The sequence below is a fragment of the Amblyraja radiata genome, chromosome 9, assembly GCF_010909765.2.
Source record: "Amblyraja radiata isolate CabotCenter1 chromosome 9, sAmbRad1.1.pri, whole genome shotgun sequence".
Lineage (NCBI taxonomy): Eukaryota > Metazoa > Chordata > Chondrichthyes > Rajiformes > Rajidae > Amblyraja > Amblyraja radiata.
In genome coordinates, this window is record NC_045964.1 from 55,040,127 (window position 1) to 55,052,412 (window position 12,286).

At 49.5% G+C, this 12,286-nt stretch overlaps 1 protein-coding gene across 1 annotated transcript in view; it reads left to right on the forward strand.

The window, feature by feature from the left end:
- Positions 1–12,286, forward strand: part of clmn (calmin) — a 149,390-nt gene that overhangs the window by 86,608 nt on the left and 50,496 nt on the right. Inside the window, exons 37-39 of the mRNA XM_033026453.1 lie at positions 935–1,084; positions 3,943–4,071; positions 5,673–5,992. Of these exons, the coding sequence (XP_032882344.1) occupies positions 935–1,084; positions 3,943–4,071; positions 5,673–5,992 (599 nt within the window). The remainder of the gene's footprint in view (positions 1–934; positions 1,085–3,942; positions 4,072–5,672; positions 5,993–12,286) is intronic.

Genomic DNA, 12,286 nt, shown 5'->3' on the forward strand with positions numbered 1-12,286 from the left:
CTGGATGCTTTCAAGAGAGAGTTAGATAGAGCTCTTAAAGATAGCGGAATCAGGGGATACGGGGAGAAGGCAGGAACGGGGTACTGATCAGCCTTGATCACAGTGAATGGTGGGGCTGGCTCGAAGGGCCAAATGGCCTACTGCACATTTTTGAGTATTGTAACTACACCTTAACTTGTAGAAGGATCGTTCGGAAGCCTGATAATAGGAGGGAAGAAGTTGTTCCTGAGTCTGGTGGTGCGCGCTTTCAAGCTTCTGTACCTTCCCCCAATGGGAGCAGGGAGTAGGAGGAATAACCGGGGTGGGACGTCTTAGAATATGTCGGCTGCTTTCGTGAGGCAGCGTGAATAGACAATAGGTGCAGGAGTAGGCCATTCGGCCCTTCGAGCCAGCACCGCCATTCAATGTGATCATGGCTGATCATCCACAATCAGTACCCTGTTCCTGCCTTCTCCCCATATCCCCTGACTCCTCTATTTTTAAGAGCCCTATCTAGCTCTCTCTTGAAAGCATCCAGAGAACCTGCCTCCACCGCCCTCTGAGGCAGAGAATGCCACAGACTCACCACTCTCTGTGAGAAAAAGTGTTTCCTCGTCTCCGTTCTAAATGGCTTACTCCTTATTCTTAAACTGTGGCCCCTGGTTCTGTACTCCCCCAACATCGGGAACATGTTTCCTGCCTCTAGCGTGTCCAAGCCCTTAACAATCTTATATGTTTCAATGAGATACCCTCTCATCCTTCTAAACTCTAGAGTGTACAAGCCCAGCTGCTCCATTCTCTCAGCATATGACAGTCCCGCCATCTCGTGAAGTGTAGATGAGGTCGATGCTGGTGAGTCTTGTCTGTGTGACGGACTGGGCTACATCTATACAAGACAGGAATCTGTATGGGGCGGGGAAAGCCCTGATCTTTGACCTTTCCTCTCCCGCATTAGGTGATGGAGTCGGCTGCCAGGGGGGAGCTGGAGCAGATGAAACACCGCAGGAGACAACTGATGGACCAGGGCGGAGGCACGGCGCAGGGTCCCGAGACCACCCCGGGGAGTCAGGGTGGGGCAGACCACCCTCAGGTTGAGGAGCATCAGGTAAGGTCCATCACTTACAGACACTGGAAGCGGTAGTGTCGATGGGGCACCTTGGTCAGCATGGGCCAGTTGAGCTGAAGGTTCTGTTTCCAACCTTATGACTTAAGTCAGGTGGACTGGGTGGTGAAGAAGGCATTTGGCTTGCTTACTTCACCAGGAAGGGTTATTGAGTACAAAAGTTGGGCCGTCATGATATAGTTGTACAAATTCTTGGTGAGACCACGCTTGGAGCACTGTGTGCAGTTCTGGTCTCCCAGCCACAGGAAGAATGTCGTTAATTTGGAAAAGGTACAGAAGAGATTCACCAGGATGTTACCTGGGCTTGCAGGCTTGAGTTACAAGGAGAGGTTGGACAGGCTGGGACTCCCTCCCTTACTTATATACCTCCCTCCCCTCACTTCCCCCCCTCTCCCTCCCCCCTCCCTCTCTCACTCCGCTTTCTCCCTCCTTCATCCCTCTCCCTCACTCGCCCTCCTTCATCCCCCTCTCCCTCACTCCCCCTCCTTCCTCCCCCCCTCCCCCTCCTTCCTCCCCCCCTCCCCCTCCTTCTCCTTCCTCCCCCCTCCCCCCCTCCTTCCTCCCTCACTCCCCCCCCCCTTCCTCCCCCCCTCCCTCACTCCCCCCCCCTCACTCCCCATCACCCCTCCTTCCTCACCCCTCCTTCCTCACCCCTCTTCCTTCCTCACTCCCCTCCCCCTCCTTCCTCCCCCCTCCCCCTCCCTCACTCCCCTCCCTCCCCCATCACACTCCCACTTCCCTCCATCACTCACCTCCCTTTTCCCCCGCGGGCCGGGTTTTGGCGCGGAGCAGCTCGACGCCCCATTGGACGGGCCGGGAGCGGACAACCCGGGGGCCGCGCTGCCATTGGCCGCGCCTCCGCCCATGGGCTCGCGCTTGATTGGCCGCCGGCTCCCAGCCCGCGCTCTGATTGGCTGTTTCCTCGCAGCCGCACCGCCGCTTGCTCGGCCGGCCAATGGGGAGCCGCCTCCGCTCAGCGCTGAGAGAGAGAGAATGTTGAGGATTGAGGGAAGAGTGAAGGAGAGGAGAATGAGAGAGTGAGGGGGCAGAGAGTGGGAGGGGAGAGTGAGGGGGCAGAGAGTGGGAGGGGCAGAGAGTGGGAGGGGCAGAGAGTGGGAGGGGACAGAGTGAGGGGGCAGAGAGTGAGGGGGCAGAGAGTGGGAGGGGAGAGAGTGGGAGGGGAGAGTGAGGGGGCAGAGAGTGGGAGGGGAGAGTGAGAGGGCAGAGAGTGGGAGGGGCAGAGAGTGGGAGGGGACAGAGTGAGGGGGCAGAGAGTGAGGGGGCAGAGAGAGGCGACGCAGAGAGTGAGGGGGCAGAGAGTGGGAGGGGACAATGTGAGGGGGCAAGGAGAGAGGGGGGTAGAGAGTGGGCGGGGGGAGTGAGAGGCACAGAGAGTGGGAGGGGACAGAGTGAGGGGGCCAGAGGTTGGGAGGGGAGAGGTGAAGTAAGGGCAGAGAGTGGGAGGGGGAGAGAGTGAGGGGGCAAGAGAGTAGGGGGTAGAGAGTTGGAGGGTGAGAGTGAGAGGGCAAGAGGTGGGAGGGGACAGAGTGAGGGGCAGAGAGTGAGGGGGGCAGAGAGTGGGAGGGGAGAGAGTGGGAGGGGAGGAGAGTAGGGGGGCAGAGAGTGGAGGGGACAGAGTGAGGGAGGCAGAGAGTGGGAAGGGGACAGAGTGAGGGGGCAGAGAGTGAGGGGGCAGAGAGTGGGAGGGGGGAGAGTGGGAGGGGAGAGTGAGGGGGCAGAGAGTGGGAGGGGAGAGAGTGAGGGGGCAGAGAGGGGGGAGAGAGTGAGGGGGCAGAGAGTGGGAGGGGAGAGAGTGAGGGGGGAGAGAGTGAGGGGGTAGAGAGTGGGAGGGGAGAGAGTGAGAGGGGACAGCTTTGAGCTGCTGCTGTGTCTCCATCCCGGCTCCTGGGACTGGATCAAGTCCCATTGGGACTTGATCACTGGAAACAGACCTTATGTGAAATAAAATAAATTTGTAGCACACAGAATGGCTTCACGGCACGCCGCTGCCGAGGCTCATCATTTGGGAACTGCTGCCCGAGCTTATGGAAGGACCGTTCAGAAATCTGATAACAGAGGGGAAGATGCTGTTCCTGGGTGTGGTGGTGCACATTTTCAGGCTTCTGTACCTTCTGCCGGACGGGAGCAGGGAGAAGAAGGACTGACCGGGGTGGGACAAGTCTTTGATTATGTTGGTTGCTTTCCTGAGGCAGGATGAAATTTGCAGGACATGTACTCAGGATGTCACCAGAACGTGCACCTCAGATAGCAATGACATGGCAACCTGACGGAAGAAGGAAAAGAGGCCGACCAAAACTCACATGGAGGCGAACTTTCTAGAAGGATTTGGAAGACCGAGACGCTAACCTATCGAGGGTGGAAGACGTCGCACATGACGGAACAGAAAGGCGAAAGCTTGCTGCCCAATGCACTCAACAGTGTGGGAGAAACTAAGTTTCCTGAGGCAGTGTGAAGCGTAGATGGAGTCAATGGTGGGGCGTGTGGTGTGTAAGATGGACTGGGCTATATCAGATCCTTCCTGTGGATGGTGAGTCCAGGGTGGGTGTGAGGGAGATGGTCGGGGATTGTGCTGGACCTCTGCTGATCTACTGGGCTTGTCGGTCAGGTACTTAAGTAAGTAAGTAAGTTTATTGGCCAAGTATTCACATACAAGGAATTTGCCTTGGTGCTCCGCCCACAAGTAACAACATGACATACAGTGACAGTTACAAATGACTCAGAAAACACTAAACATTAATAATAATAAAACACCATGGATCAATCATGTGAACCAACAAAATACCACATCAAAGGTACTTACACCTCCTCTTCGTTCACAGGACAGGCAGGTTGGCGTGGACATGGGGGTCAGAGATGAGCAGCTTCCCATGACCAGCGGGGTTGAGCAGGAGGAGCTGTGGGACAGTGACGATGAGGAGGTGACGCCCACAGCAGAGGAATTTCCACAGGTAATGGCAGCTGTAAACATGGCCTGCACTCCATCCCTTCCTCACAGTCAAACCGGAGAGCAGAAGCATGCTGCTAAACATCGGTTTGACCGTACCCAGGGATCGCTGGTTTTGAGCAATGTGGAAAGGTGTCCTGATCCTCAATCCCCACTCCCACATAAGGGTTACTCAGACAATGATGGACGGGCAGTTTCTTCCCAGCTGTTGTCATGCAACTGAACCATCCTACCACAACTAGAGTGCAGCCATGACCTCACTGGAGACCTTCAGATGATCTTTAATCAGACTTTACTGGACTTTATCTTGCCCTAAACATCATTCCGTTTATCCTGTATCTGTGCACTGGATGGCCTGATTGTAATCATGTATAGTCTTTCCGCTGACTGGATAGCCCACAACAAAAGCTTTTCACTGTACAAATGACAATAAACTAAATTAAACTGAACTAAACAATGAGAGGTATGGTGATGCAGCAGGTGGAGCCGCTGTCTCACAGCGCTAGAGACGCAGGGTCTGTCCTAACATTGGGTGCTGCCTGTGTGGAGTTTGCACGTTCACGTTGTGACCGTGTGAGTTTCCTTTGGTTTCCCCTCACATCCCCAAGATGTTTTGTTTAGTTTAAAGATTTAGTTTAGTTTAAAGAGCGTGGAACATGCCCCTCAGTCCACCGGGTGTGCGCTGACCAGCACATTAACACTATCCTGCACCCACTAGGGACAATTTTTACATTTACCAAGCCAATTAACCTACAAACCTGTACGCCTTTGGAGTGTGGGAGGAAACTGAAGATCTCGGAGAAAACCCACGCAGGTCACGGGGAGAACGTACAAACTCCGTACAGACATCACCCGTAGTCAGGATCGAACCCGAGTCTCCGGCGCAGCATTTCCTGTAAGGCAGCAACTCTACCGCAGCGCCACCATAATTAGCCTCTGTAAATTGCCCATTATATCTTTGAGGTGGATACAAAAGTGGGATAACAGAACTAGTGTGAACGGGTGATTGATAGTCGGCGTGGACTCGGTAGGCCGAAATATCTGTTTATACACTGTATTTTCCAATCAATTCAAACAGTAAAAAGAGATAGGCATTTCTGTTGCACCTTTCCCAAAAGGGCATCCAGGGGGTGACGCAGAGACTGCAGGGTGGTGAGGGTGGGGATCAAACTGCTTTAGAAACAGAAGCAGGAATTGGTCACAGTCCCCCTGAGGTTGCATCCCCTGCCTTTGGAAGAAGAATATTATCAGACAGGCAAAGGCTACAGCAAGTTGTGATGTATATTATTGTCATGTGTACTGAGATGCAGTGACAATCTTTGTATGCTATCCAGTCCAGGATCCAGACTGGGCTACATCCACAACTGCAATTTCCTGCGGTCTTGGGCAGAGCTGTTCCTAAAGCAAATTGATGCAACCTGACAGTGTGCTTTCTAGGGTGCATCTGTAGAAGTTTGTAAGAGTTACTGGAGAAATGTCACGCTTCCTCAGTCCCCTGCGGAAGTGGAGGGGTTGTTGTGCTTTCTTGGCTGTTGCATCATTGTGGTAGGGCGGGGAAACTGCCTGTGTTCACTGCCTGGTGTCTCTCTTCCTGCCTGTACCCAGATCCATTCTTTAGAGAGGAGCGGGGCGCTCGAGCCGAGGGAGGGGCAGCAACGCTGGACGCTGGACGGAACAGAGGAGATACCACCACTCCCGATGGATACGGAGTGGAGCAGAGAGCGGGTGGACATCACAGGGCAAGTCTCTGGCCCTTGGTCAGAGGCTCGGCCCCCAGAGGAGTGGAGAGATCTGTTGCCTCGAGAGCGCTGGGGTCAGGAGCTGCCTGGGCCCCTGGAGGTGGAAGTGTTGGGGCCGGTTGGGCTCGAGACCAGCAGGAAGGTTGTGCCACCTGTGGGTGACAGAGATTTGCAACATCAACGGAGGTACGTGGATCCGACATCGCACGCTGGGGTCACTGACCAGAATGTAACACAACACAGCAATGGGCCCATCGGCCCACAGTGTCCATGTTGAATAAGATGCCCAGTTAAACTAACCTCATCTACCTGCACGTCATCCATATCTCTATTTCTGCATATCCATTTATCTATCCAAATGGGCAGCTCAGTGGCACAGCGGGTAGAGATCATAAGATCATAAGTGATAGGAATAGAATTCGGCCCATCATGTCTAATCCGCCATTCAATCATGGCTGATTTATCTCTACCTCCCAACCCCATTCTGCTGCCTTCTCCCCATAACAATAGACAACAGGTGCAGGAGTAGGACATTCGCTCCCTTCGAGCCAGCACCACCATTCAATGTGATCATGGCTGATCATCCACAATCAGTACCCCGTTCCTGCCTTCTCCCCATATCCCCTGACTCCGATATCTTCAAGAGCTCCATCTAGCTCTCTCTTGAAAGTATCCAGAGAACGGGCCTCTACCGCCGTCTGAGGCAGAGAATTCCCCGGACTCACAACTCTGCGTGAAAACGTGTTTCCTTATCTCCCTTCTAAATGGCTTACCCCTTATTCTAAAACTGTGGCCGCTGGTTCTGGACTCCCCCAACATTGGGAACATGTTTCCTGCTTCAAGAGTGTCCAAACCCTTAATAATCTTATATGTTTCAATAAGATCCCCTCTAATCCTTCTAAATTCCAGTATAAGAGCCCAGTTGCTCCATTCTCTCAGCATATGACAGTCCCGCCATCCAGGGAATTAACCATGAAGTTACGCTGCACTCCCTCAATAGCAAGAATGTCCTTCCTCAAATTAGGGGACCAAAACTGCGCACAATACTCCAGATGTGGTCTCACTAGGGCCCTGTACAACCGCAGAAGGACCTCGTTGCTCCTATACTCAACTCCTCTTGTTATGAAGGCCAACATTCCATTTGCTTTCTTCACTGCCTGCTGTACCTGCATGCTTACTTTCATTGACTGATGAACAAGGACCCCCAGATCTCATTGTACTTCCCATTTTCCTAACCTGACACCATTCAGATAACAATCAGCCTTCCTGTTCTGGCCACCAAAGTGGATAACCTCATATTTATCCACATTAAACTACATCTGCCACGCATCTGACCACTCACCCAACCTGTCCAAGTCACCCTGCATTCTCATAGCACCCTCCTCACAGTTCACACTGCCACCCAGCTTTGTGTCATCTGCGAATTTGCTAATGTTATTTTGAATCCTTTCATCTAAATTATTGATGTATATTATAAAAAAGTGCGGTCCCAGCACCGAGCCTTGCGGTACCCCACTTGTCACTGCCTACCATTCTGAAAGGGACCCGTTAATCCTTAGAAACACTAAGGGGCAGAAAACGCTGGTGGGTGTTGTGTACAGGCCACCTAACAGTAGTAGTGAAGTTGGAGATGGTATCAAACAGGAAATTAGAAATGCGTGCGACAAAGGCAAAACCGTTATAATGGGTGACTTCAATCTACATATAGATTGGGTGAATCAAATTGGCAGGGGTGCTGAGGAAGAGGATTTTTTGGAATGTATGCGGGATAGTTATCTAAATCAACATGTAGAGGAACCAACGAGAGAGCAGGCTATTTTAGACTGGGTATTGAGTAATGAGGAAGGGTTAGTTAGCAGTCTTGTTGTACGTGCCCCCTTGGGCAAGAGTGACCATAATATGGTTGAGTTCTTCATTAGGATGGAGAGTGACATTGTTAATTCAGAAACAATGGTTCTGAACTTAAAGAAAGGTAACTTTGAGGGTATGAGATGTGAATTGGCCAAGATTGACTGGCAATTAATTCTAAAAGGGTTGACGGTGGATATGCAATGGAAGACATTTAAAGACTGCATGGATGAACTACAAAAATTGTTCATCCCAGTTTGGCAAAAGAATAAATCAGGGAAGGTAGTGCATCCGTGGATAACAAGGGAAATCAGGGATAGTATCAAAGCGAAGGATGATGCGTACAAATTAGCCAGAAAAAGCAGCATACCGGAGGACTGGGAGAAATTCAGAGACCAGCAGAGGAGGACAAAGGGCTTAATTAGGAAAGGAAAAATAGATTATGAAAGAAAACTGGCAGGGAACATAAAAACTGACTGCAAAAGTTTTTATAGATATGTGAAAAGAAAGAGATTAGTTAAAACAAATGTAGGTCCCTTGCAGTCAGAACGGGTGAGTTGATCATGGGGAACAAGGATATGGCGGACCAATTGAATAACTACTTTGGTTCCGTCTTCACTAAGGAAGACATAAATAATCTGCCGGAAATAGCAGGGGACCGCGGGTCAAAGGAGTTGGAGGAATTGAGTGAAATCCAGGTTAGCCGGGAAGTGGTGTTGGGTAAATTAAATGGATTAAAGGCCGATAAATCCCCAGGGCCAGATAGGCTGCATCCCAGAGTACTTAAGGAAGTAGCTCCAGAAATAGTGGATGCATTAGTAATAATCTTTCAAAACTCTTTAGATTCTGGAGTAGTTCCTGAGGATTGGCGGGTAGCAAACGTAACCCCACTTTTTAAGAAGGGAGGGAGAGAGAAAACGGGGAATTACAGACCAGTTAGTCTAACATCGGTAGTGGGGAAACTGCTAGAGTCAGTTATTAAAGATGGGATAGCAGCACATTTGGAAAGTGGTGAAATCATTGGACAAAGTCAGCATGGATTTACAAAAGGTAAATCATGTCTGACGAATCTTATAGAATTTTTTCGAGGATGTAACTAGTAGCGTGGATAGGGGAGAACCAGTGGATGTGGTGTATCTGGACTTCCAGAAGGCTTTCGACAAGGTCCCACATAAGAGATTAGTTTACAAACTTAAAGCACACGGCATTGGGGGTTCAGTATTGATGTGGATAGAGAACTGGCTGGCAAACAGGAAGCAAAGAGTAGGAGTAAACGGGTCCTTTTCACAATGGCAGGCAGTGACTAGTGGGGTACCGCAAGGCTCAGTGCTGGGACCCCAGCTATTTACAATATATATTAATGATCTGGATGAGGGAATTGAAGGCAATATCTCCAAGTTTGCGGATGACACTAAGCTGGGGGGCAGTGTTAGCTGTGAGGAGGATGCTAGGAGACTGCAAGGTGACTTGGATAGGCTGGGTGAGTGGGCAAATGTTTGGCAGATGCAGTATAATGTGGATAAATGTGAGGTTATCCATTTTGGTGGCAAAAACAGGAAAGCAGACTATTATCTAAATGGTGGCCGACTAGGAAAAGGGGAGATGCAGCGAGACCTGGGTGTCATGGTACACCAGTCATTGAAAGTGGGCATGCAGGTGCAGCAGGCAGTGAAGAAAGCGAATGGTATGTTAGCTTTCATAGCAAAAGGATTTGAGTATAGGAGCAGGGAGGTTCTACTGCAGTTGTACAGGGTCTTGGTGAGACCACACCTGGAGTATTGCGTACAGTTTTGGTCTCCAAATCTGAGGAAGGACATTATTGCCATAGAGGGAGTGCAGAGAAGGTTCACCAGACTGATTCCTGGGATGTCAGGACTGTCTTATGAAGAAAGACTGGATAGACTTGGTTTATACTCTCTAGAATTTAGGAGATTGCGAGGGGATCTTATAGAAACTTACAAAATTCTTAAGGGGTTGGACAGGCTAGATGCAGGAAGATTGCTCTGGGGAAGACTGTTGGGGAAGTCCAGGACAAGGGGTCACAGCTTAAGGATAAGGGGGAAATCCTTTAAAACCGAGATGAGAAGAACTTTTTTCACACAGAGAGTGGTGAATCTCTGGAACTCCCTGCCACAGAGGGTAGTCGAGGCCAGTTCATTGGCTATATTTAAGAGGGAGTTAGATGTGGCCCTTGCGGCTAAGGGGATCAGAGGGTATGGAGAGAAGGCAGGTACGGGATACTGAGTTGGATGATCAGCCATGATCATATTGAATGGCGGTGCAGGCTCGAAGGGCCGAATGGCCTACTCCTGCACCTAATTTCTATGTTTATGTTACTCTTTGTTGCCTGTCTGCCAACCAATTTTCTATCCATGTCAGCACTCTACCCCCAATACCATGTGCCCTAATTTTGCCCACTAATCTCCTATGTGGGACCTTATCAAATGCTTTCTGAAAGTCCAGGTACACTACATCCACTCGCTCTCCCTTGTCCATTTTCCTAGTTACATCCTCAAAAAATTCCAGAAGATTAGTGAAGCATGATTCCCCTTCGTAAATCCATGCTGACTCGGACCGATCCTGTTACTGCTATCCAAATGTTCGGCTATTTCATCTTTTATAATTGACTCCAGCAACTTCCCCACCACCGATGTCAGGCTAACTGGTCTATAATTCCCTGTTTTCACTCTCCCGCCTTTCTTAAAAAGTGGGATAACATTAGCTACAATCCACAGGAACTGATCGTGAGTCTATGGAACATTGGAAAATTATCACCAATGCATCCACGCTTTCTAGAGCCACTTCCTTAAGTACCCTGGGATGCAGACCCTCAGGCCCTGGGGATTTATCAGCCTTCAGTCCCATCAGTCTACCCAACACCATTTCCTGCCTAATGTGGATTTCCTTCAGTTCCTCCGTCACCCCAGATCCTCTGGCCACTACTATATCAGGAAGATTGTTTGTGTCCTCCTTAGTGAAGATGGATCCAAAGCACCTGTTCAACTCGTCTGCCATTTCCTTGCTCCCCATAATAAATTCACCTTTTTCAGTCTTCAAGGGCCCAACTTTGGTCTTAATTATTTTTTTCCTCTTCACATGCCTAAAGAAGCTTTTACTATCCTCCTTTATATTCTTGGCTAGCTTACCTTCGTACCTCATCTTTTCTCCCCGTATTGCCTTTTTAGTTATCTTCTATTGTTCTTTAAACATTACCCAATCCTCTGGCTTCCCGCTCATCTTTGCTATGTTGTACTTCTCTTTTATTTTTATACTGTCTCTGACGTCACATGTCGGCCACGGTCGCCCCTTACTCCCTTTGGAATCTTTCTTCCTCTTTGGAATGAACTGATCCTGCACCTTCTGTATGATTCCCAGAAATACCTGCCATTGTTGTTCCATGGTCTTCCCTGCTGGGGTATCTTTCCAGTCAACTCTGGCCAGCTCCTCCCTCATTGCTCTAGTCCCCTTTGTTCAACTGTAATACTGACACCTCCGATTTACCCTACTCCCTCTCCAATTGTAGATTAAAATTTACCATATTATGGTCACTACCTCCTAATGGCTCCTTAACCTCAAGTTCCCGCATCAAAATTGGTTCATTACACAACACTAAATCCAGAATTGCCTTCTCCCTGGTAGGCTCCAGTACAAGCTGCTCTAAGAATCCATCACGGAGACACTCCACAAACTCCCTTTCTTAGGGTCCAGTACCAACCTGATTTTCCCAGGCTACCTGCATGTTGAAATCTCCCATAACAACCATAGCATTACCTTTACGACATGCCAATTTTACCTCTTGATTCAACTTGCACCCTATGTCCAGGCTACTATTGGGGGCCTGTAGATAAGACCCATCAGGGTCTTTTTACACTTACAATTCCTTAGTTATATCCATACTGACTCCACATTTCCTGTTTCAATGTCAGTCCTTGCAAGGGACTGAATTTCATTCCTCACCAACAGAGCTACCCCACCCCCTCTGCCTACCTGTCTGTCTTTTTGATAGGATGTATTCCATATAACCATATAACAATTACAGCACGGAAACAGGCCATCTCGGCCCTACAAGTCCGTGCCGAACAACTTTTTTTCCCTTAGTTCCACCTGCCTGCACTCATACCATAACCCTCCATTCCCTTCTCATCCATATGCCTATCCAATTTATTTTTAAATGATACCAACGAACCTGCCTTCACCACTTCCACTGGAAGCTCATTCCACCCCGCTACCACTCTCTGAGTAAAGAAGTTCCCCCTCATGTTACCCCTAAACTTCTGTCCCTTAATTCTGAAGTCATGTCCTCTTGTTTGAATCTTCCCTATTCTCAAAGGAAAAAGCTTGTCCACATCAACTCTGTTTATCCCTCTCATCATTTTAAAGACCTCTATCAAGTCCCCCCTTAACCTTCTGCGCTCCAGAGAATAAAGACCTAACTTATTCAACCTATCTCTGTAACTTAGTTGTTGAAACTCAGGCAACATTCTAGTAAATCTCCTCTGTACTCTCTCTATTTTGTTGACATCCTTCCTATAATTGGGCGACCAAAATTGTACACCATACTCCAGATTTGGTCTCACCAATGCCTTGTACAATTTTAACATTACATCCCAGCTTCTATACTCAATGCTCTGA